This window comes from Podarcis melisellensis (assembly GCF_964234715.1).
Source record: "Podarcis melisellensis genome assembly, chromosome: W".
NCBI classification, from domain to species: Eukaryota; Metazoa; Chordata; class Lepidosauria; order Squamata; family Lacertidae; genus Podarcis; species Podarcis melisellensis.
Window position 1 is genome coordinate 12,396,657 of NC_138535.1, and position 25,808 is coordinate 12,422,464.

At 51.6% G+C, this 25,808-nt stretch overlaps 2 protein-coding genes across 3 annotated transcripts in view; one reads left to right on the top strand and one right to left on the bottom strand.

The window, feature by feature from the left end:
* Positions 1 to 10,304, top strand: part of LOC309361150 (PABIR family member 2-like) — a 43,230-nt gene extending 32,926 nt beyond the window's left edge. The window contains 1 exon segment of the mRNA XM_081896114.1: positions 10,016 to 10,304. The gene's annotated coding sequence lies outside the window, so the exon portion shown is untranslated.
* On the bottom strand, positions 1,952 to 25,038 carry LOC309361157 (motile sperm domain-containing protein 1-like). Of its 2 annotated transcripts, XM_081896121.1 has the most exons (6): positions 25,015 to 25,038; positions 23,864 to 24,123; positions 22,180 to 22,255; positions 19,300 to 19,517; positions 4,164 to 4,325; positions 1,952 to 2,753 (listed from the first exon to the last, which is right to left on the bottom strand). In XM_081896121.1, exons 2-6 carry the CDS (start codon positions 24,015 to 24,017, stop codon positions 2,722 to 2,724), a joined length of 642 nt encoding a protein of 213 aa, XP_081752247.1. In that variant the 5' UTR covers positions 24,018 to 24,123; positions 25,015 to 25,038; the 3' UTR covers positions 1,952 to 2,721. The 2 variants fall into 2 exon arrangements, with proteins under 2 accessions (XP_081752247.1, XP_081752246.1); XM_081896120.1 differs by lacking the exon at positions 1,952 to 2,753 and having other exon boundaries at positions 3,965 to 4,325.
* Between the last annotated feature and the right edge of the window lie 770 nt (positions 25,039 to 25,808).

The following is a 25,808-nucleotide window of genomic DNA, read 5'->3' on the forward strand; positions in this document are numbered from 1 at the left end:
CAATTCTCCTTTTAATAGACACATCAGGCCCAATGCTGCCTGGTTTGCCGGTTTTCCTTTTAACTACCTGTAGGAGCATCTCCACCCCCATCGCTCAGCCCAGACACTGAGATCCAGCACCGAGGGCCTTCTGGCGGTTCCCTCATTGCAAGAAGTGAGGTTACAGAGAACCAGACAGAGGGCCTTCTTGGTAGTGGCGCTCGCCCTGTGGAATACCCTCCCTTCAGATGTGAAGGAAATAAGCAGCTATCTTCTCTTTAAAAGACATCTGAAGGCAGCCCTGTTTAGGGAAGTTTTTAATATTTAATGCTGTATTGTTTTTAACACTTGATTGGAAACCGCCCAGAGTGGCTGGGGAAACTCAGCCAGATGGGCGGGGTATAAAGAATAAATTATTATTATAAATTATTTTGCCAATGTCTGCTCGGATCGTAACTCTTAATTCTCGGAAAAGCTGTTGCGATCGCTTGTTCTGAAGCAGGCACAGGCAAACTCCAGCCCTCTAGATGTTTGGGACTACAACTCCCATCATCCCTAGCTAACAGGACCAGGGGTCAGAGACGATGGGAGTTGCAGTCCCCAAACATCTGGAGGGCCGGAGTTTGCCCATGCCTGTTCTGAAGGTAAGAATGGAGTTGAAATAAACTAGATCAGACCTAGGCAAACTCTGCCCTTCAGCTGTTTTGGGACTACAGCTCCCATCATCCCTGACCACTGGTCCTGCTAGCTAGGGATCATGGGAATTGTAGGCGAAAAACATCTGAAGGGCCAAGGTTGAGGAAGCCTGATCTATTCCTTCTCACAAGATCCCATCGGCCTTAACTTCTTTTTTCTTTTTTAAAAAGAAGCAAACAATTTGCCATCTACTGTCTCACACGCTATTTATTATTTATAATTCTGTAAAATAAAATAAAATAATCATAATCATAATCGTAGTAGTCTGGTGATTTGTTAGAGTATTTATGAAGCCCTTTCCCCATGTTCTGTGAGCGCTGGCTGGTCTGTATTGATAGGCAACGTAGTCCTATTTGTAGGATTCCGGTTCCAAATGTTTCTTGTCGTCCACATTTGGAAAACTTTGATTTTCTTCCTTCCTTCATTCCGAGAAATAGCACGGAATTTGATGTGAGATTGTGCTCATCTGGCTTGGAAAAAGGAGAAAAAAAGGACATTTGGCTTTTCCCTTCCTGGAATTTTCCTTTGGAAAGCGTTGGTTTGGAACTGGAGTTGTACCTCTTGTTACCCCTATTCCGGTTTTCACCTGGGGAGAGTTGGTTTCCTCAGCCACCACTGCTCTAGATCAGGCATGGCCCAACTTGGTCCTCCAGCTGTTTGGGGACTACAACACCGATCATCCCTGACCACTGGTCCTGTTAGCTAGGGATGATGTGCGTTGTAATCCCAAAACAGCTGGAGGGCCAGGTTGAACCACGCCTGCGCCTACTATGGATGAGCTTCCCTGAAGTGCAAATACAGCAGTACCTCCGCTTATGTAACCCTTTGGTTACGTAAACTTCGGGATATGTAAGTGGCAACCCCAGAAGTGTTTTACTGGGTTTTGCAGCTTGCGCAGAAGCCCTCTAGCACGCCGCGCACATGTACAGAATGGCACCTCTGGTTGCAAAAACCTCGGAATCCGGCCAGACCTCCAGAACGGATCCTGTCTGCAACCAGAGGTACTGCTGTAATGTATTTGTGTGTGTGTGTGTGTGTGTGTGTGTGTGTGTATGTATGTATGTATATGTATATATAAACTCTGTGTGTGTGTGTGTGTGTGTGTGTGTGTGTGTGTGTGTGTTGCAGATTTAGCAGTCAACAATTCATCCGGTGTAGCTGTATGATTGCAAAAGCTTGTCCTCTTTTCTCCTTTTGTAAAAAGGGCGCCAGGGGTCAGCAAACATTTTCAGCAGTGGGCCGGTCCACTGTCCCTGGACCTTGGGGGGGGGGCTGGACTATATATATTTTTTTGGGGGGGGGATGAACGAATTCATATGCCCCACAAATCACCCAGAGATGCATTTTAATAAAAGCACTCATGTCAAAACACGCCAATTCCTGGACCGTCCGCTGGCCGGATTGAGAAGGCGATTGGGCCGCATTCAGCCCCTGGGCCTTAGGTTGCCTACCCATGCTCTGGGCCATCCCCCCCTCCCATTTTCTGAAATCTGAGTCTCCAAAAATAGGGGGCGTCTTATACTGTGGGCCATCTCCTCTCTCCCCCCCCCCCCCGGTTTTCTTAAACCTGAGTTTTCAAAAATAGACTGAAAAACATGGCAGCTTCCACTGTCAGGCGAGTGGCTTTCTATTCCGCCATCTTGCCGTTTTATCCGTATTTAAATTTGCAATACTCACAGTCAAATGAACGTTGCAGATAGAACTGCCGGCTCCTATGGCAGCCAAACGCTAAAGTCGACGTGAATTTAAAAACATGCAATTTAAAAAGAAAGCAGAAATGAGATTTTTGCATGGTAGACCTAGGTAGAGAAGTTTCTGCAAATTCCTTCGACCATTTCATGGCTGTCTGTCGAAAAGTGCCTCCGAGCATGCGAGTCTTTCCAGTGAAAACAGAGTTAAAGCTTTGCTTTCCAGGGAAAAAAAGCAATGCAAATCGCCAGATGATTTTTGCACCCAAACGGGAGTCAGAGGCCCACGTTCAGGATGCAAATTTAAAACGCGGTAAGAAAAGGAGAAAAAAAGATAAACATCCAGTTGTGTTTTCACTCATGTTCTCAGGATGACCATAGTGATAAGACCTGCAAGAATCAGAGGAAAAAATCCAGTTATTTCAGCTTAACTCGAGAAATAACCCACACCGAGAGGTTTGTTAGGTGTGGGGGGCACGCATGAAAGCTTGTTCATGTGAAGAGAATCAGAACTTACAGGGTTAAGCAGTTCTGAGTGACGTCTCACATTCTGAGGCGTGGCTATGTTCACAGAGGCGAGTGTTTCTCTGTGTGTTTTTTTTTTCCTTTCGCTTTTGCGGCGAGGCAGCAAGATGTGCGCTCTCTCGCCGGGCTGATTTATGAGGTATTTCTACACGATTAAAGACTGTTAGAGATAAGCAAGAGAGCCTGCGTGCAGTCTGAGTTATTACACACACACAGGAACAGTTTTCTACCACTTCGACGACTGCTACAGGGAACTGACGGAGAGCTATGCACGGGGGTCCTATGGGGTGCAGCAGAAGCCTGCCGGACCACATCCAATAGCCACAGTTCACCGGGAGCCAGATGCACGTTTGTTAATATTTGTGAAATGTAGTTTGCATAGACAACTGATCTTTGTACAAACGCGGAAATGTCAGGGGGCTCAGATATACTTTCAATTGCAATCAGGGTGGATTGGATTCAAATCAATTTCAATCACGATTTCAATCACTAGTCAGTAAGACTTTATTTAAATCATATTTTTTTCTACAGAAAGGTTCAGCCTTGCTGCCATCCTCTTCATATTTGACAAGCACAGGAAGGTTTCCTTTTTGGAATAAGTTACAGAAAGGTTCAGCCTTGCTGGCATCCTCCTAATATTGACAACCAGAGGGAGGTTTCCTTTTTGGAACACTAAAATTTCAGAATCGTTTTTACAGTTCTATCAAAAATGACTGATTTGGTTCTACTATTCGAAATACATTGACAGATAATGATGAAATGTTGGTGAGGTTTCATAAGCTAACTGTTTCTATTTGGACAGCTTTTCTGCTGTACTTAATTGAAAGGAGAAAAGGAATCATTTCCTTCATCACAATTTAAACCATTTATTTAACTAAAGCAATAACATGCTAGCATATGGACCCATGTTTGTTAACTGATGGGGTTGAACGTTTTTTAAAAAACAACTTAAGACAGACTGAGTTTTAGCACACATTAAAAACTTAAAACAAATCCTTATTTCCTGATGAATAGCTTTTGGACTATAACCTAAAAGGAAAACTATAGAAAGATTCTTCCTCCAAAAGCATTTTATTTCAAAAATCCGATTTTTAAAAACTTTTTAAAAAAAACCATTGATCTTTATCCACGCTGGTTGCAATTTTGCTGGCATGGGCCTCACGCAGTGACTCGATTATAGGTTGTTTTTTTAAAAACGTTTCTATACACATTTTCATTTTTTCACTTGGTCCTGCCCCAAAACACATAATGTAATGACGACAAAAAGATGCGTACCTAATACGTAAGCTGCTACTAACTTTTGATTCACACTTAAGTGGAGGTAGAGAGGCACGAGGGAACCCCCTTCTCCCAATGTGGGAAGCATGAGAGCCGCAATGCACACGATTCCGAGGAACACGGTGAGCAAACTCGGCCCTGATGAGGCAATTCTGTTTTCTGGAAAAAGGAAAAGGCATTTGACATTATGGAAAGGGGCAGAATTTCTTTCCTTTCCTTTCTTCCCCCACCCATTTATCGAATTTAGTAAATAACAAAACTTTAAAAAAAATCTTTATTATGTTGCAAAGTAAATAAATCAAAACAAAACCATACATAAAGAAAAATATCCAATAAAACAGAAAGAAAGAAAAAAGAAGAAAAAAGTAGACAGTTAAAGAATAAAGAAAAGTATAATATTTCAATACAATAAACACTATTTTACAAAATAATAATAATAATTAGACTTCCATCACTTTCACATTTCCTTTCACCTTTCATATTTTATCTGTATTTCAGTATTATTTTCCTCTTAATATATAGATTTGTATATATGTATATTTTCCCTTTTCTATTCACGAGGTCATTCTAGACACAGCCAAATTTTTACTTTTGTACCTTGTATTTCTGAATAGTCATTCAAGCAATTCCATTCCTTCTTGACTGTATTCATTGGCTTTAGTCTTATTATATCCATCAATTTGGCCAGTTCTAAATATTCACATAATTTACATAACCATTCCTCTTTGGCTGGTACCTGGTTACCCTTCCAGTACTTAGCCACCAGAATTTTCGCCTCTGATGTCGCGTACAGAAAAAAATTAGTTTTTTCTTTTGGAATACAGTATCACTGTTCAATATTCCCAAAATATATGTTTCTGGTCTTTTACTATGTGAAGTTCTTAGTAACTTTTTTTTTTCATGAATCATGTCCCAGAACTTTCTGATCTCTGGACATGTCCACCACATATGGTAGAAGGTTCCAATCTGTTTTGTGCATCTCCAACACTTATCTCCCCTTCATGGATCACTGCCTTGCCGTGGCGAAGGGGCTTGAAGAACTCAGAGAAGCTATGAACTATGCCGAGCAGGGCACCCAAGATGAACAGGTCATAGTGGAGAGTTTTGACCGAACGTGATCCACCTGGAGGAGGAACCGGCAAGCCACTCCAGTATCCCTGCCAAGAAAACTCCATGGACAAAGACAACAGGCATATAAAAGTTATGACGCTGGAAGATGAGCCCCTCAGGTCGGAAGGCGTCCAACATGCTACTGGGGAAGAGCGGAGGGCAAGTACAAGTAGATCCAGAGCTGATGAAGCGGCTGGGCCAAAGCCGAAAGGACGCTCAGTTGCGGATATGCCTGGAAGCGAAAGGAAAGTCCAATGCTGTAAAGAAAAATATTGCATAGGAACCTGGAATGTAAGAACCATGAACCTGGGTAAGTTGGAGGTGGTCAAAAATGAGATGGCAAGAATAAATATTGACATCCTGGGCATCAGTGAACTAAAATGGACGGGAATGGGTGAATTCAGTTCGGATGACCATCATATCTACTACTGTGGGCAAGAAACCCATAAAAGAAATGGAGTGGCCCTCATAGTCAACAAAAGAGTGGCGAAGGCTGTACTGGGATGCAATCTCAAAAATGATAGAATGATCTCGATACGAATCCAAGGCAGACCCTTTAACATCACAGTAATCCAAGTTTATGCACCAACTACTGGTGCTGAAGAAACTGAAATTGACCAATTCTATGAAGACTTACAACACCTTATAGAAGTGACACCAAAGAAGGATGTTCTTCTCATCATAGGGGATTGGAATGCTAAAGTAGGGAGTCAAGAGATAAAAGGAACAACTGGCAAGTTTGGCCTTGGAGATCAAAACGAAGCAGGGCAAAGGCTAATAGAGTTCTGTCAAGAAAACAAGCTGGTCATCACAAACACGCTTTTCCAACAACACAAGAGACGACTCTACACATGGACATCACCAGATGGGCAGCATCGAAATCAGATTGATTATATTCTCTGCAGCCAAAGATGGAGAAGCTCTATACAGTCAGCAAAAACAAGACCTGGAGCTGACTGTGGCTCAGATCATCAGCTTCTTATAGCAAAATTCAAGCTTAAACTGAAGAAAGTAGGAAAAACCACTGGGCCGGTAAGATACAATCTAAGTCAAATCCCTTATGAATACACAGTGGAAGTGAGGAACAGGTTTAAGGATTTAGATTTGGTGGACAGAGTGCCTGAAGAACTATGGATGGAGGCTTGTAACATTATACAGGAGGCAGCAACGAAAACCATCCCAATGAAAAGGAAATGCAAGAAAGCAAAGTGGCTGTCCAATGAGGCCTTACAAATAGCGGGGGAGAGAAGGCAAGCAAAATGCGAGGGAGATGGTGAAAGATACAGGAAATTGAATGCAGATTTCCAAAGAATAGCAAGGAGAGACAAGAAGACCTTCTTAAACGAGCAATGCAAAGAAATAGAGGAAAGCAATAGAATGGGAAGAACCAGAGATCTGTTCAAGAAAATTGGAGATATGAAAGGAACATTTCGTACAAAGATTTCCATAATAAAGGACAAAAGTGGAAAGGACCTAACAGAAGCAGAAGACATCAAGAAGAGGTGGCAAGAATACACAGAGGAATTATACCAGAAAGAAATGGATGTCCCGTATACCCCAGGTAGTGTGGTTGCTGACCTTGAGCCAGACATCCTGGAGAGTGAAGTCAAATGGGCCTTAGAAAGCACTGCAAATAACAAGGCCAGTGGAAGTGACGGTATTCCAGCTGAACTATTTAAAATTTTAAAAGATGATGCTGTTAAGGTGCTACACTCAATATGCCAGCAAGTTTGGAAAACTCAGCAGTGGCCAGAAGATTGGAGAAGATCAGTCTACATCCCAATCCCAAAGAAGGGCAGTGCCAAAGAATGCTCCAACTACCGCACAATTGCACTCATTTCACACGCTAGCAAGGTTATGCTTAAAATTCTACAAGGAAGGCTCAAGCAGTATGTGGAACGAGAACTCCCAGAAGTGCAAGCTGGATTTAGAAGAGGCAGAGGAACCAGAGACCAAATTGCAAACATGCGCTGGATTATGGAGAAAGCTAGAGAGTTCCAGAAAGACATCTACTTCTGCTTCATTGACTATGCAAAAGCCTTTGACTGTGTCGACCACGGCAAACTATGGCAAGTTCTTAAAGAAATGGGAGTGCCAGATCACCTCATCTGTCTCCTGAGAAATCTCTATGTGGGACAAGAAGCTACAGTTAGAACTGGATATGGAACAACTGATTGGTTCAAAATTGGGAAAGGAGTACGACAAGGCTGTATTTTGTCTCCCTGCTTATTTAACTTATATGCAGAATTCATCATGCGAAAGGCTGGGCTGGATGAATCCCTAGCCGGAATTAAGATTGCCGGAAGAAATATCAACAACCTCAGATATGCAGATGACACAACCTTGATGGCAGAAAGTGAGGAGGAATTAAAGAACCTTTTAATGAGGGTGAAAGAGGAGAGCGCAAAATATGGTCTGAAGCTCAACATCAAAAAAACGAAGATCATGGCCACTGGTCCCATCACCTCCTGGCAAATAGAAGGGGAAGAAATGGAGGTAGTGAGAGATTTTACTTTCTTGGGCTCAATGATCACTGCAGATGGTGACAGCAGCCACGAAATTAAAAGACGCCTGCTTCTTGGGAGAAGGGCAATGACAGGCCTAGACAGCATCTTGAGAAGTAGAGACATCACCTTGCCAACAAAGGTTCGTATAGTTAAAGCTATGGTTTTCCCAGTAGTGATGTATGGAAGTGAGAGCTGGACCATAAAGAAGGCTGATCGCCGAAGAATTGATGCTTTTGAATTATGGTGCTGGAGGAGACTCTTGAGAGTCCCATGGACTGCAAGAAGATCAAACCTCTCCATACTGAAGGAAATCAACCCTGAGTGCTCACTGGAAGGACAGATTGTGAAGCTGAGGCTCCAGTACTTTGGCCACCTCATGAGAAGAGAAGACTCCCTGGAGAAGACCCTGATGTTGGGAAAGATGGAGGGCACAAGGAGAAGGGGGCGACAGAGGACGAGATGGTTGGATAGTGTTTTCGAGGCTACCAGCATGAGTTTGACCAAACTGCGGGAGGCAGTAGCGGACAGAGGTGCCTGGCGTTCTCTGGTCCATGGGGTCACGAAGAGTCGGACACGACTAAACGACTAAACAACAACAACAACAACAACACTTATTACCAAGCGATTTGTTCATTTTAGCCAATCTCTCTGGTGCTAAATACCACCTACAGTGCATTTTCAGGTAATTTTCTCTTATTAAATAACATACTGTAAAATTTATATTTTTTTATCCACAGTTTTTATGAATGGTATTGTCAGGGGCTCTGACAGGTATAATACAGGCATGTCCAATAGGTAGATCGTGACCTACTTAGACCTGAACCCCCCCAAAACAGGGGTATGTGACTGCCAGTTTTTAACTCTGAGTGGATCACAGTCTCTTGGGAGTTCGCCACCCCTGGTATAACAAAAAGTACAAATGACTATCCCAAATAACTATCCCAAAATACAGACGTGCCTTCACACTGGCAAGATTGGATGTGATGCCCTCTGCCGTACTTGAGGGCAGATACCAAAAGATTCCAACTGAGAAACGACTCTGCCCCTGTGCAGATGGCAATCTGGAAACAGTGGCTCATGTTTTCCTGTCCTGTTCTGTCCCCTTTATAAAGATCTGAGGAATGAGATCATCACCCCACTCTTACTTACCATCCCAGGCCGCCCATCTGTGGCCACATTGTTTTTTCTTTTATCAGATCAAAATGATCAGACAACAGCAAAGGTTGCTAGGTTTATCAAGGGTGCAATGAGATTAAGGGACACTATCTGAACAATAATCTTGGCCCTTTTTACCCACTGTTGTCTTTTTAATTGTATATATTGCTTGTTTTATGTTGCTATGGCCATTGGCTAATGTGAATAAAGTTTATCTATTTATCTACAAATGAGATCCACTTCATTCCTAAATGTTTCATTTCACCAAACAATCTTGCTTCCCGTCATATCCACCCTGCCAGAATGGCTAGGACTTCAGGGGTCGGCAGACTTTTCTGGCAGGGGGCCAGCCCACTGTCCCTTGACTATATTTTGAAAAATCAAAAAAAAATGAAGAAATTCCTATGCCCCACAAATCACCCAGAGGTGTGTTTAAAATAAAAAGGTGCATTCTATTTGTGTAAAAACACGCCAATTCCTGGACTGTCCGCTGGCCAGATCAAGAAGGTAATTGGGCTGGATTCAGTCCCCGGGCCGTAGTTTGTGGACCCGTGGATTAGAGCAGGGGCCGGCAATTTTTTTTTGCTGCGGGCCGGTCCACCATCCCTAGCAACTTGAGGAGCCAGAGAAGCAGCACCGGGGGGGGGGGGTGTGGAGCTGGAAGAAGAGGCGAGGGGGGCAAGTAGTCCTCCCGAGCCCCACCTGCTGCAGTTACCTCCTGGAGGCTGCCACCACTACTGCTGCTGATTCTCGTGAGTAGGCAGAGCGAGCTCATCCGCTGCACTCTCCGGCCCACAGGAGCAGCAGGGCGGCGGAGTGTGAAAGGGCTGGCTCCGGAGAGGGGCTGCTCAAAATGGCACTCAGCCAGCCCCCTTCCTCCTCTAGGCAGGGTGGGGAGAAGCAAGGAGGGAGGGATTTAAATCACTAGTCAGCAAGACTTGATTTAAATCATTTTTTACAGAAAGCTTCAACCTTGCTGGCATCCTCTTCATATTGACAACCAGGGGAAGGTTTTCCTTTTTTTTGAATCATAAAATCCCTTAGTTTTTTTGGGGTTTTTTGCTTGTTTTTTTACAGAAAGCTTTGACCTTGCTGGCATCCTCTTCATATTGACAACCAGAGGAAGGTTTCCTTTTTGGAATTTGGAGGCACACCATACCATCATTTGCTAGACTAAGCTTGTAAGGTGACTTGATGTTACACCGTCATAGTACTATAAAAGAAGTAATTGCAACAATAAATGATATGCAGTGGGAATGAGAATTTAAAGGACTACAAGGTGCTGGGTGCTGGTGGAGGAGAGTCAAATGGGTATGGTCCTCCATCCTTCCTTTCTTTCTGACCCTTTCCCTTTACTCTCTTTGGTTTTGGGGGGTGAACTTTTTGTCTGTTTGTAAATATGCTTAAATAAAACATTAAAAAGTCAAATGGGTGTGGTACTTGACCCTTCCCCCCCCCTTCCCTTTACTCTCTGGTTTTTGTGGTTAAGTGCAGGCTTCCTCAACCTTGGCCCTCCAGATGTTTTGAGACTACAATTCCCATCATCCCTGACCACTGGTCCTGCTGGCTAGGGATGGGAGTTGTAGGCCAAAAACATCTGGAGGGCCGAGGTTGAGGAAGCCTGGGTTAAGTGTGTGTACCTTATTAGTCAGTAAAATTTTATTTATACCCCGCCCTCCCCAGCCAAGACCAAGCTCAGCCCGGCTAACCTCAAATATCAAATACATGAAAACGCAACCAAATGATTAAAACACAGCTTAAAAATTAGAACCAGGATAAACTTAAATGGCTGCCCATGAATTACAACCATAGGGGTCGGGGACTTCAAGTATTCGTAAGGGCCAGCTATCCGTTTTGGTCCCACATGAGCCGATAAAAGGGCCAAAGAGATAACTTACAGGGTCCCATAGAGGGGGGGGGGGGTTCAAACTGGGCCCGGACCGAAGGCCAGGTGGAACAGCTCCGTCTTGCAGGCCCTGGTGGAAGGACGTCAATTCCCGCAGGGCCCTGGTCTCCTGCAATAGAGCATTCCCCCAGGCTGGGGCTAAAGCTGAAAAGGTCTTGGGCCTTGGATGAGGCCAGTTGAACTTCCTTGAGGCCTGGGACCTCCAAGTTATTATTTGCAGACCCTAAGGTCCTCCACGGGGCATGCCAGGAGAGGTGGTTCCATAGGTACGAGGGCCCTCGGCTGTATAGGGTAAGGGTACCAGGCGACCCCATTTCCCGGGGACAGTCCTTGGATTTACAAATCGGTCCCCTGACAAAGCCTATCCCCTTCAACTGAAGTTGAAAAGTGTCCCTGGATTCATGGGGGGGGGGGGAATCCGGTAACGTTCGTATAGGGCTTTAAATTATGGTTACCAGATGTCCCCGTTTCCCGGGGACAGTCCCCCAATTTACAAACCTGTCCCCGGATTTAATGTCCCTGGATTTATATTGTTGTTGATTTATTGGTAGGGAATGAACGTGGTGTGATTGGTTCAATGGCACAAGGCACATCATATGGCTGCTGAGGCTGCCACCGCCACTGCCAAGGGGGAACTGGGGACGCCCGGCATGTCGACTGGGGGAACTGCTGACACACACACACCCCGCGACCCAAATCAAGCCGGGGGCGAGAGCGCCCGGCCACCCAGCTGACTGCTCAGTGGCGCTCCGGGGCAAGAAATACCCCGGAGCCGACACAGGGAGGAGGAGGAGAAGGAAGAGAAAGAGGAAGGCAAAAGAGGGAAGCCCTGACTTTGCTGTGTCGCCACCAAAGAGGAGAGGTAGGAGAGCACCAGGAGGGTGAGGGCACATGGACGAGCCCCGGCCCGAGCCAAGCCTACTCCACAGCGGCTAGCGCAGGCTTCCTCACCCTCAGCCCTCCAGCTGTTTTGAGACTACAATTCCCATCATCCATGACCACTGGTCCTGCTAGCTTGGGATGATGGGAGTTGTAGTCCCAAAACATCTGGAGGGCTGAGGTTGAGGAAGGCCACACGACAGAGGAGACCACAGAAGAGAAGAGGGTACTTCTTTTTTTTTAAAGTAACTTTTCTTAATAGCTTTTTTTTCTCTTTTCAAAGAAAAGTGTCCCCGGATTCTTTGGAAAACCTTACTTGAAAGCAGGCACCTCCAACCTTTGGCCCTAGGCCAAAACATCTCAAAGGCCACAGGTTGGGGATGCCTGCTTTAAAGGTGAAAACCAGCACCTAAAACCTGACCTTGTGCTCCACCAGGAGCCAGTGCAGCTGGCATAGTGCTGGGTGGATGTGGTCCTGCGGCGGGGAGTGTTCTGCACCCGCTGGGGTTTCTGGGTCGGCTTCGAGGGCAGCTCCGCGTAGAGCGAGTTATAATAATCGAGCCGGGAGGTGACCGTTGCATGGATCACAGTGGCTAAATCAGGGCGAGGGAGGTAAGGAGCCAACTGCTTAGCTTGGCGGAGATGAAAAAATGCCACCTTTGTTATAGCTGCAACTTGAGCCTCCGTATTGTCTGCTTGTAAATATACTTAAAGAAATAAGAAAAGGCAACTGGAAATTATGTGTGCAACAAAACCGGCAAGAATTCTACTAGCACCAGCTCGGAAGAAAGCCCAATGAAAAAACAGTGTCAAGAGAAACTCCCGGGATATGCAGCATTAGCCAAATGAACAGATAAATTACACAAAAGGGACAACAAAGACTTTAAAAGAATTTTGAACCATTTATGATATATATGAAGAAACTGTTATGATATTGAAGCAATGCTGCTGCAAAGTCCTAGCTTGAAAAGTAAACATGATAGGAATGTTGGGACTGCCCGTGGGAAACAGAGGGACAGTCAATTCACAGTGCGAAGCACCGGAAATAGCTCAGAGTGAAATATGAGCTCTTCCGTTTATTCCTGTACAGGAAGTGCAGGAAGTGTTTGTCACAACACTGCTGGAGTTTGAAGAGAGCAGTCATGTTTTTTGTAACACTGCAAAGACACAAATAAAAGCATGTAAATACGTTTCTGTCTATCTCTTTCCCCTGCCCGGGGGGGGGGGGGCAGGAAAGAGGGGGGGGGTGTTCTTCTCACGTTTGAGAAGAATCGCCGATCGAGACCTAGCCTGCGCTTGCTGGGGAATGCAGCCAGGGAGGTCAACAGGGAATCAAGCTGGGTGCCTGGGATTGTTGCCAGTTTCTGCTGATATGGGCTTGAATTCCGACAGAAACAACACAAAGAGTTGGACTCATTGGCAGGGTTTGAGTAAACATTCACAAGTGTATATAACATGGGTAGCCCAATCGCCTTCTCAATCCAGCCTGCAGACGGTCCAGGAATCAGCATGTTTTGACATGAGTAGAATGTGTCCTTTTATTTAAAATGCATCTCTGGGTTATTTGTGGGGCATAGGATTTTGTTCATTTTTATTTAAAAAAATAGTCTCCAAATATGTACATATAGTCTCCAAAATATAGTCTGCCCCCCACAAGGTCTGAGGGACAGTGGGCCGGCCCTGGCAGAAAAAAATAAGACGCAGGATGAAGAAATTGAAAGTAAAACCAGTGGAAGGATAAGGGAAGTCCAGGGGAGGGGGGCAGGAAAAAATGGGAAATTGTTGGAGAGATATTTCATCAAGGATGTATATATCGCAAAACCAATAAAAACTGTTTAAAGAAAAAAATTTAAATATGCTTAAATAAAACAATTTTTAGAAAGAAAGAGGCAGGTACCGATATACAGTGGTGCCCCGCTAGACGAATGCCTCGCAAGACGAAAAACCCGCAAGACGAAAGGGTTTTTCGGTTTTTGCGACGCTTCGCTAGAAGATTTTCCCTATGGGCTTGCATCGCAAGACGAAAGCCCATAGGGAAATCTCGGGGACCTTTTTTTAAATGCTGGCGGTGGGGAGCAAAGCCTTCCCCCCCCTCCGGACTTCAGAAGAGGTCCAGGAAGGCCGGCGGGGGCGAAAGGCTTTGCTCCCCACCGCCAGCATTTTAAAAGCGGTCTGGGATAGCAGGGAAGCGCTTCCCGCTATCCCGGACGGCTTTTGAAGGCAGGCAGGGGGGGCAAAGACTTTTGCCCCCCCGCCTGCCTAACCGGGGGCTTTTAAATCGCCCCGGGACTGTCCGGGGCGATTTAAAAGCCCCCAGACGGCTTTTGAAGCCTCCCCCCCCGCCCGGCTTCGGGGCATCATCCCGATGCCGGGCGGTGGGGCAGGAACGCCTCCCCCAGCCGCCCGGCTTCGGGGCATCGTCCCGATGCCGGGCGGTGGGGCAGGAAAGCCTCCCCCAGCCGCCCGGCATCGGAACGATGTCCCGAAGCCGGGCGGCCGGGCGAGAATGCCTCCCCCCCCCGCCCGGCTTCGGGGCATCGTCCCGATGCCGGGCGGTGGGGCAGGAACGCCTCCCCCAGCCGCCCGGCATCGGAACGATGTCCCGAAGCCGGGCGGCCGGGCGGGAAAGCCTCCCCCCCCGCCCGGCTTCGGGGCATCGTCCCGATGCCGGGCGGTGGGGCAGGAAAGCCTCCCCCAGCCGCCCGGCATCGGAACGATGTCCCGAAGCCGGGCGGCCGGGCGGGAAAGCCTCCCCCCCCCGCCCGGCTTCGGGGCATCGTCCCGATGCCGGGCGGTGGGGCAGGAACGCCTCCCCCAGCCGCCCGGCATCGGAACGATGTCCCGAAGCCGGGTGGCCGGGCGGGAAAGCCTCCCCCCCCCGCCCGGCTTCGGGGCATCGTCCCGATGCCGGGCGGTGGGGCAGGAACGCCTCCCCCAGCCGCCCGGCTTCGGGGCATCGTCCCGATGCCGGGCGGTGGGGCAGGAAAGCCTCCCCCAGCCGCCCGGCATCGGAACGATGTCCCGAAGCCGGGCGGCCGGGCGGGAAAGCCTCCCCCCCCCCGCCCGGCTTCGGGGCATCGTCCCGATGCCGGGCGGTGGGGCAGGAACGCCTCCCCCAGCCGCCCGGCATCGGAACGATGTCCCGAAGCCGGGCGGCCGGGCGGGATAGCCTCCCTCCCCGCCCGGCTTCGGGGCATCCTCCCGATGCCGGGCGGTGGGGCAGGAACGCCTCCCCCAGCCGCCCGGCTTCGGGGCATCGTCCCGATGCCGGGCGGTGGGGCAGGAACGCCTCCCCCAGCCGCCCGGCATCGGAACGATGTCCCGAAGCCGGGCGGCCGGGCGGGAAAGCCTCCCCCCCCCGCCCGGCTTCGGGGCATCGTCCCGATGCCGGGCGGTGGGGCAGGAACGCCTCCCCCAGCCGCCCGGCATCGGGGCATCGTCCCGATGCCGGGCGGTGGGGCAGGAACGCCTCCCCCAGCCGCCCGGCTTCGGGGCATCGTCCCGATGCCGGGCGGTGGGGCAGGAACGCCTCCCCCAGCCGCCCGGCTTCGGGGCATCGTCCCGATGCCGGGCGGTGGGGCAGGAACGCCTCCCCCAGCCGCCCGGCTTCGGGGCATCGTCCCGATGCCGGGCGGTGGGGCAGGAAAGCCTCCCCCAGCCGCCCGGCATCGGAACGATGTCCCGAAGCCGGGCGGCCGGGCGGGAAAGCCTCCCCCCCCCGCCCGGCTTCGGGGCATCGTCCCGATGCCGGGCGGTGGGGCAGGAACGCCTCCCCCAGCCGCCCGGCTTCGGGGCATCCTCCCGATGCCGGGCGGTGGGGCAGGAACGCCTCCCCCAGCCGCCCGGCATCGGGGCATCGTCCCGATGCCGGGCGGTGGGGCAGGAACGCCTCCCCCAGCCGCCCGGCTTCGGGGCATCGTCCCGATGCCGGGCGGTGGGGCAGGAAAGCCTCCCCCCCCGCCCGGCTTCGGGGCATCGTCCCGATGCCGGGCGGTGGGGCAGGAACGCCTCCCCCAGCCGCCCGGCATCGGAACGATGTCCCGAAGCCGGGCGGCCGGGTGGGAAAGCCTCCCCCCCCCCGCCCGGCTTCGGGGCATCGTCCCGATGCCGGGCGGTGGGGCAGGAACGCCTCCCCCAGCCGCCCGGCATTGGAACGATGTCCCGAAGCCGGGCGGCCGGGCGGCCGGGCGGGAAAGCCTCCCCCCCCCGCCCGGCTTCGGGGCATCGTCCCGATGCCGGGCGGTGGGGCAGGAACGCCTCCCCCAGCCGCCCGGCTTCGGGGCATCGTCCCGATGCCGGGCGGTGGGGCAGGAAAGCCTCCCCCAGCCGCCCGGCATCGGAACGATGTCCCGAAGCCGGGCGGCCGGGTGGGAAAGCCTCCCCCCCCCGCCCGGCTTCGGGGCATCGTCCCGATGCCGGGCGGTGGGGCAGGAACGCCTCCCCCAGCCGCCCGGCATCGGAACGATGTCCCGAAGCCGGGCGGCCGGGCGGGATAGCCTCCCCCCCCGCCCGGCTTCGGGGCATCGTCCCGATGCCGGGCGGTGGGGCAGGAACGCCTCCCCCAGCCGCCCGGCTTCGGGGCATCGTCCCGATGCCGGGCGGTGGGGCAGGAACGCCTCCCCCAGCCGCCCGGCATCGGAACGATGTCCCGAAGCCGGGCGGCCGGGCGGGAAAGCCTCCCCCCCCCGCCCGGCTTCGGGGCATCGTCCCGATGCCGGGCGGTGGGGCAGGAACGCCTCCCCCAGCCGCCCGGCTTCGGGGCATCGTCCCGATGCCGGGCGGTGGGGCAGGAAAGCCTCCCCCAGCCGCCCGGCATCGGAACGATGTCCCGAAGCCGGGCGGCCGGGCGGGAAAGCCTCCCCCCCCCCGCCCGGCTTCGGGGCATCGTCCCGATGCCGGGCGGTGGGGCAGGAACGCCTCCCCCAGCCGCCCGGCATCGGAACGATGTCCCGAAGCCGGGCGGCCGGGCGGGATAGCCTCCCTCCCCGCCCGGCTTCGGGGCATCCTCCCGATGCCGGGCGGTGGGGCAGGAACGCCTCCCCCAGCCGCCCGGCTTCGGGGCATCGTCCCGATGCCGGGCGGTGGGGCAGGAACGCCTCCCCCAGCCGCCCGGCATCGGAACGATGTCCCGAAGCCGGGCGGCCGGGCGGGAAAGCCTCCCCCCCCCGCCCGGCTTCGGGGCATCGTCCCGATGCCGGGCGGTGGGGCAGGAACGCCTCCCCCAGCCGCCCGGCATCGGGGCATCGTCCCGATGCCGGGCGGTGGGGCAGGAACGCCTCCCCCAGCCGCCCGGCTTCGGGGCATCGTCCCGATGCCGGGCGGTGGGGCAGGAACGCCTCCCCCAGCCGCCCGGCATCGGGGCATCGTCCCGATGCCGGGCGGTGGGGCAGGAACGCCTCCCCCAGCCGCCCGGCTTCGGGGCATCGTCCCGATGCCGGGCGGTGGGGCAGGAAAGCCTCCCCCAGCCGCCCGGCATCGGAACGATGTCCCGAAGCCGGGCGGCCGGGCGGGAAAGCCTCCCCCCCCCGCCCGGCTTCGGGGCATCGTCCCGATGCCGGGCGGTGGGGCAGGAACGCCTCCCCCAGCCGCCCGGCTTCGGGGCATCCTCCCGATGCCGGGCGGTGGGGCAGGAACGCCTCCCCCAGCCGCCCGGCATCGGGGCATCGTCCCGATGCCGGGCGGTGGGGCAGGAACGCCTCCCCCAGCCGCCCGGCTTCGGGGCATCGTCCCGATGCCGGGCGGTGGGGCAGGAAAGCCTCCCCCCCCGCCCGGCTTCGGGGCATCGTCCCGATGCCGGGCGGTGGGGCAGGAACGCCTCCCCCAGCCGCCCGGCATCGGAACGATGTCCCGAAGCCGGGCGGCCGGGTGGGAAAGCCTCCCCCCCCCCGCCCGGCTTCGGGGCATCGTCCCGATGCCGGGCGGTGGGGCAGGAACGCCTCCCCCAGCCGCCCGGCATCGGAACGATGTCCCGAAGCCGGGCGGCCGGGCGGCCGGGCGGGAAAGCCTCCCCCCCCCGCCCGGCTTCGGGGCATCGTCCCGATGCCGGGCGGTGGGGCAGGAACGCCTCCCCCAGCCGCCCGGCTTCGGGGCATCGTCCCGATGCCGGGCGGTGGGGCAGGAAAGCCTCCCCCAGCCGCCCGGCATCGGAACGATGTCCCGAAGCCGGGCGGCCGGGTGGGAAAGCCTCCCCCCCCCGCCCGGCTTCGGGGCATCGTCCCGATGCCGGGCGGTGGGGCAGGAACGCCTCCCCCAGCCGCCCGGCATCGGAACGATGTCCCGAAGCCGGGCGGCCGGGCGGGATAGCCTCCCCCCCCGCCCGGCTTCGGGGCATCGTCCCGATGCCGGGCGGTGGGGCAGGAACGCCTCCCCCAGCCGCCCGGCTTCGGGGCATCGTCCCGATGCCGGGCGGTGGGGCAGGAACGCCTCCCCCAGCCGCCCGGCATCGGAACGATGTCCCGAAGCCGGGCGGCCGGGCGGGAAAGCCTCCCCCCCCCGCCCGGCTTCGGGGCATCGTCCCGATGCCGGGCGGTGGGGCAGGAACGCCTCCCCCAGCCGCCCGGCATCGGGGCATCGTCCCGATGCCGGGCGGTGGGGCAGGAACGCCTCCCCCAGCCGCCCGGCTTCGGGGCATCGTCCCGATGCCGGGCGGTGGGGCAGGAACGCCTCCCCCAGCCGCCCGGCATCGGGGCATCGTCCCGATGCCGGGCGGTGGGGCAGGAACGCCTCCCCCAGCCGCCCGGCTTCGGGGCATCGTCCCGATGCCGGGCGGTGGGGCAGGAAAGCCTCCCCCAGCCGCCCGGCATCGGAACGATGTCCCGAAGCCGGGCGGGAAAGCCTCCCCCCCCCGCCCGGCTTCGGGGCATCGTCCCGATGCCGGGCGGTGGGGCAGGAACGCCTCCCCCAGCCGCCCGGCTTCGGGGCATCCTCCCGATGCCGGGCGGTGGGGCAGGAACGCCTCCCCCAGCCGCCCGGCATCGGGGCATCGTCCCGATGCCGGGCGGTGGGGCAGGAACGCCTCCCCCAGCCGCCCGGCTTCGGGGCAGGAACGCCTCCCCCAGCCGCCCGGCTTCGGGGCATCGTCCCGATGCCGGGCGGTGGGGCAGGAAAGCCTCCCCCCCCGCCCGGCTTCGGGGCATCGTCCCGATGCCGGGCGGTGGGGCAGGAAAGCCTCCCCCAGCCGCCCGGCATCGGGGCATCGTCCCGATGCCGGGCGGTGGGGCAGGAACGCCTCCCCCAGCCGCCCGGCATCGGAACGATGTCCCGAAGCCGGGCGGCCGGGCGGGAAAGCCTTTGTCCCCCCTGCCTGCCTTCCCAGGGGCTTTTAAATCGCCCCGGACAGCGGAGAAGTCCTCCGCTGTCCCGGGCGATTTTAAAATGCCGCCCGCCAGAAGAGGTCGGGGGAAGGCTTTTTCCATAGGAACGCATTAATTGATTTTCAATGCATTCCTATGGAAAACCGTGCATCGCAAGACGAAAAACTCGCAAGACGAAGAGACTTGCGGAACGAATTAATTTCGTCTTGCGAGGCACCACTGTATAGCACCAAAAAGCAATGGCGTTCCAAGCACCCAACTACCTGGCTGGGATAAAGCCTGCTCGAAAAAGACGCTCTCTGCCAGGTGCTCCGTGATCATCTTCTCCTCCTCTTCCTTTGGCTCTTTCGCCGCCGGAAGCAGCATGGCGATGACCTCTTTCCTCCCCAACGCTTTCCTCTGGCTCTGCTCGGAGACCAGGAGCCGAAACTTGTCAATCACACCATAGTGGCACGGTTGGACGTCTCGGTGACGGATCATGCTGTAACGGGAGGAGAGTGTGAACGGCCACATTTCCATTTTTAACACGTTATTGCTTTTTTTTGTTTTACTGTTTATTAAATTTTCTTTTTTTCCTTTATAACAAGCATCCCCAACCTGTGGCCCTCCAGATGTTTTGGCCTACAACTTCCATGATCCCTAGCTTAACAGGACCAGTGGCCAGGGATGATGGAAATTGTAGTCCAAAACATCTGGAGGGCCGAATGTTGGGACTGCCTGCTTTATAACAACCAAATAAAATTTCTTTATCAAATATATCTTTTCTCAAATTGAGCTTTGTCTTCCTTCCATTCCCCTCCCTGATTTCCATATGCAATCACTTTTATCTTCGCATTTCTAAATCACCCTATTTACCTTATCTCAGGCTTCCTCTCAATATGGACAGAGGAAGGTTTCCTTTTAGGAAAGGTTCAGGCTTGCTTGCATCCTCTCAATATGGACAAGTGGAGGAATGTTTCCTTTTGGGAACCATAAAATCACCCATTTCCTACCACCCTTATGAGAAATACCCCACCCCACCCTCCCACTATATATCAGGGTCTGGGGACTTCTGTTTCAGTGTATTTGAAGAAGAGCGTCTGCACATAGAAGCTTAGACCCAGAACAAACTGAGTTGGTCTCTAAGGTGCTACTAGACAATTTTTATTTTTTTATTATTTCAGCTATTTTTGTTCACCTGCATAATCTCCCTTGCTTTTTCCTGCCGGACTAATTGCAGTCGTTCACAGTCGCCCACAGGTTGACCAATCCCATTGAGTTCTACTACCCTTTGTAGAAAAACCCCACCCCACCCTCCCACTATATATCACGGCCTGCTAATAATAACAACAAATAATAAACTTTGATTTGTATCCCGCCCTCCCCGGCCAAAACTGGGCTCAGGGCAGCTAACATCAAATATGTAACACTGGTATAAAATCAAGCAATAACGAAATTACCTCCTGAAAACAAGTCAGGATCAAATTAAAATCCAATTAGATGGCTTTCTGCAGGATTAGGGTTGGGAACAGTAAACGCTCATCAGGCCCAACTATTTGCGCTGCTCTTATATGGGCCTGGGAGGCCTCTTTTCATACTAGTCCTTATACAGACTTCAGTTTCCGTGTATCTGAAGAACTGCGCATGCACACAAAAGATCAGACCCAGAACAAACTTCATTGGTCTCTACGTTCCTCCTGGACCATTGTTCTTTATTTTCCCCACCCTGAGATGTCTTGATAAGGGTAGACTATACATCTAATAAAGGGAAGATCGGCCTCTGGAAGGCAGGTTAGTGGTTGCTATTCATTACAAGCCAACAAACCCAAAACCAGCTTTTTTTTTTTTTAAAAAAAAAGATTTTTATTAAAGTTTCAAAAATTATATAAAAACAAAACAAAACAATAATACAAACAGACAAAAGTAAAAACAAGCATAATTTCAATCCCTTATTTTCTTATAACTTACTTCCCCGACTTCCTCATACCTCCCCTTTCTGTATCCCAATTTCTAATTTATTAATTCAGTAAATCCTTTCCCTTAATTTTCATTTAATTTTTGGCCTTTCTTTTCTTTTTACTTATCCATTACAGCTGCAAACTACGTAATTTCTAAACCAACGTCATTCTAACATTCATTAATTTTGCAATGTTTCTTAAGATAGTCCTTAAATTTCTTCCAATCTTCTTCCGCTGTCTCTCTTCCCTGGTCTCGGATTCTGCCAGTCATTTCTGCCAGTCCCATATAGTCTATCACCTTCATCTGCCATTCTTCCAAGGTGGGTAGGTCTTGTGTCTTCCAATACTTTGCGATGAGTATTCTTGCTGCTGTTGTAGCGTACATAAAGAAAGTTCTATCCTTCTTTGGCACCAATTGGCCGACAATACCCAAGAGAAAGGCCTCTGGTTTCTTCAGAAAGGTATATTTAAATACCTTTTTCAGTTCATTATATATCATTTCCCAGAACGCCTTAATCTTTGGGCACGTCCACCAAAGGTGAAAGAATGTACCTTCATTTTCTTTACATTTCCAACATTTATTATCAGGCAAGTGGTAAATTTTTGCAAGCTTGACTGGGGTCATGTACCACCTATATATCATTTTCATAATATTTTCTCTTAGGGCATTACATGCCGTAAATTTCATACCGGTGGTCCACAACTGTTCCCAGTCAGCAAACATAATGTTATGACCAATATTTTGTGCCCACTTAATCATGGCTGACTTCACCGTTTCATCCTGCGTATTCCATTTCAACAGCAAGTTGTACATTTTTGACAAATTTTTAGTATTGGATTCTAACAATTCTGTTTCCAATTTTGATTTTTCCACCTGGAAGCCAATTTTCCTGTCCAACTTATAAGCCTCCATTATTTGATAATAATGGAAGCCAGTCTCGCACTTTATCTTTTAATTTCTCAAAGCTCTGCAATTTCAGTTTGTCCCCTTCTTGTTCCAAAATTTCCCAATATTTCGGCCATTTGGACTCCATATTGAGCCTTTTCACAGCCTTTGCCTCCATTGGCGACAACCACCTTGGAGTTTTATTTTCCAGCAAGTCTTTATATCTAATCCAGACATTATATAATGCTTTCCTGACAATATGATTTTTAAAGGCTTTGTGAGCTTTAACCTTGTCATATCAAAACCAGCTTTTTACTCACATGTCAACGCAGCACTGAGGCTTCACCGCACCCACTGCATCGACCACAATGTATTTATTTGGGGTTGTGCAAAGAACTAAAAGAAAAGAAAAAGGGTCGTTATTCGATGTCAGCCAATTGCCAGGAACTGGCACAGAAGCGAAGCTCAACATCAGGCACAGGCAAACTCCGGCCCTCCAGTTGTTTTGGGACTACAACTCCCATCATCCCTAGCTAATTGGATCAGTGGTCAGGGGTGGTGGGAATTGTAGCCCCAAACATCTGGAGGGACAGAGTTTGCCTATGACTGCTCTACATTTTTTCGTCATTTACTTCACCTACTGCAGGGATGGCCCAACCCGGCCCCCCAGCTGCTTTGGACTACAATTCCCATCATCCCTGACCACTTTTTAAATAAAGAATTTATTGAACAGGCAAAGTCTTAAAATACATGCAATACCAGGAAACAAACATAAAAATTATTAAGAGTATACATACAAAATAACAAAAATAAAGGAAAAAGAGAGGGAGAGGGAAAAAGAAAAGAAAAAAGAAAAGAAGAATAAATGAATAGAGTAAAAAACATAGTAATAGCTCATATTTTAGTCAGCAAAGAAAAGAAACTTCCAACTATACCCATGGTACTAATTTTCAAATAAACTATTATTTACAGTTACACAACACTGTTTTTCGTTAACTGTTGGGGAAACGCTGAAGACCATTGTAATTTCAAGGAGCTAGATGACATGCCTCTTTCCCTTTACATTCCTGGTTTTAAATTTGCCGATTCATGCTGGTATAACTTGTTTTCCACACACCTGTGTCAGGAGTTTCCTGGGTCTCCTGTGTTCTAGGTGCTGATTGGCTAGTGGGGAGGATACCCAATTGCAGTGAATTGGTTTGGAGATGCTCAGCTGCTCCGCATTCCTGTTGAGTCACAACCCGTGTCCCAGGCTGATCATGAGTGATCCCTGCTAACCAGGTGCAGTCAATCAAAGTTGGCTATAAAAGCTGTAGGTTGAAGGGGCTCACAGAGCTTCTTCACAGATTGAGGTACCAGATACTGTTGGCTGGGGTCTCTCTTGCTGCTCTACCTGGAGCTCCAGGCAGCTAAGGGGAGATTGTGTGTGACTTCTGTCAGGTATGCTGTAATTTGTGTTTTGTATGCCTGCTGCTATCTGTTAACCTTATGCAAATAAAGCATTACTTATTCTTCATCCACTGGTGTGTTTATTGGCTCCAGATCTAGAAAGAACCCTGCCCTTGGCAGAACATTAACTTAACTTTATCTAATGTGTACTTTGTATTACAACGCTCATTCAATATCCTCCAGAAAACTTTTACTATTGCAGTACCCTTTGAGATATTACTTATTAACCAATCCTTATTTACTTCTTGTTTTGTATTTCCTCTTCCTGACCCCGTTCTCCTTGCTAATTGTAAGTACTCTTATCAATTTGGCTTGCCATTCAGTCTTTGAGGGGACATCATCCCTGACCACTGGCCCTGTGAGCTAGGGATGATGGGAGTTGTCCCCAAACAGCTGGAAGGCCAAGTTGGGCCATGCCTGATCTAGACTCCCAAGTTATTGTAAACCACCCAGGGACTTTCAGGCAAAAGGCAGGTCAGAAAGTGAATAAAAGGAAGTTGAGGCAATCCCTCCTCCCCAAGCAAGCCCTTCAATTGAATTGTACCTGAGACGCACCTTTGAATTTTAAGGCAAATTCATAGGGGTTATAGAGAGTCAACACCTGTTTGTGGGTCGACTGGTCGTCCGCGTAAAAGATAAGCTCCGTGGGGAACAGGAATACGGGAAGGGTTCCTTCCACTAACTCTGGCTGCCGTTTTTGCTGCTGCATTGGCCCCGAGTCGTCCTCCCCGCTGTGCCTTCTGCTCACAGGACCGCTTCGTCTCCCCAAGCGTCTTGTCAGAGCAATTTAGGAATCCAAAAGCATTTTGGCAAACCTATAGGCAGAAAAACAACAACGGTAAAGGTCAAAGGCTCTGGTTCGCATACTTTGGCAGCCAGGTGGATATATATTAATATATAGCAAGCTTCCTAAACCTTGGCCCTCCAGCTGTTTTGAGACTACAATTCCCATCATCCCTGATAACTGGTCCTGCTAGCTAGGGATCATGGGAGTTGTAGGACAAAAACATCTGGAGGGCTGAGTTTGAGGAAGCCTGATATATAGAAACAATCATAATATTGTTCATAGTTGTTTCAAATGGAGGACTTCTTGTTTCACAGCTCGTACTCTTGGCCACTATACTCCATACCGCTATTAATAAAGTTTGGCCCTCCAGCTGTTTTGGGACTACAACTCCCATCATCCCTAGCCAGCAGCACCAGTGGCCAGGGATGATGGGCATTGTAGTCCCAAAAAAGCTAAGAGGGGGTCATCCCTGACACAACTCCGGGAACTCCGCCACGGGAGAAGGAGGCGCTGCCCACCACTGCCCGGGACCCCCAAGGCGAGAGAGAGTGACCGTCAAAGGCATGACGACGACCCCCCCCCCAAAAAAGCCAGGCCCTCCTCGCCCTCAGTGAGGGTCGCCTGCTTCTTCGAGAGCCATTTCCCCCAGGAAGCCCCCCCCCAACGGCCCGAGACCCCCGATCGCCGCCCACCCCCGCAGAGGAGCGCAGCGCAGCTCCTTCCCCTCAAGCCCGAGGAGACCCGCTTTTGTTTCGGGGTCGGGTCGCCTCGCAGCTGTTTCGGGACTACAACTCCCATCAAGGAGCAAGAAGTGAGGGATGGTGGGAATGGTAGTCCCCAAACAGGCCCCTCAGCGGGAAGGAAACCCCTGAGGGCATTCCTGGGGGGCGACAGACCCCCGCTCCCTGCCCTCACTCACCCCTCGGACAGACCCGCCGCCGCCTCTGGACTCTTTCGGTCACCAAGCGCCGACTCTCTCCCTCCGCTCAGCGGACGGGCCCGCCCATTTCCCCGCCCCTTTTGTGTCACCAGTCGATAGGGCTGCCGGGAATGTGAAGCGGGAGGCGGGAAAAGGGCGCGAGAGGCGGTGCCTCTTCTCGACGTCCTTGGGCGGCAGGGGGCGGGGCGGTGGGTGGAGCTTCCTCGACGCGTGCACAAAGAGGAGGGCCTCGCTCGGGCCGCCCATCGTCGCTTGCTGCGGTGATGGGAATAAGGGCTGTTGTTTCTGTGGAGGCTGCGGATGTGCGTTTCCCTCGCCCGGCCCGTCCAGAAAGAGGGTCGTCCTCTCCCCGCCTCTCACGGTATGTAGTGAAAAACGACAATAAACAACGCGCGCGCGCGCGCACACACACACACACAGAATCGCAGGTTGGCTGGCGAATGGTGGCCGTCCAGCTGTTTTGGGACTACAACTGCCTTCATCACTAGCTCACAGGAGGATCTGGGTTAAAGGCGGATCTAGACGGATCCTCATGGATCCTCCCCTTTTTAAAAAATAACCCCAACAAATGCAGTGTCAAATCACACCTGGAAGGCACGCCTACAGACTGGACTATAAAAACGTGGATCCAACCCTTTGCCGTGGGCACGCTGCAGCAGCACAAAAACATGGATCCGAGGCATGGATCCTCATGAATTCATATGATTTTTATATTGAAACAAAATAAAAACACCATGATACTGTAGACCACTTCTTAGTCTGTAGGCAGAACC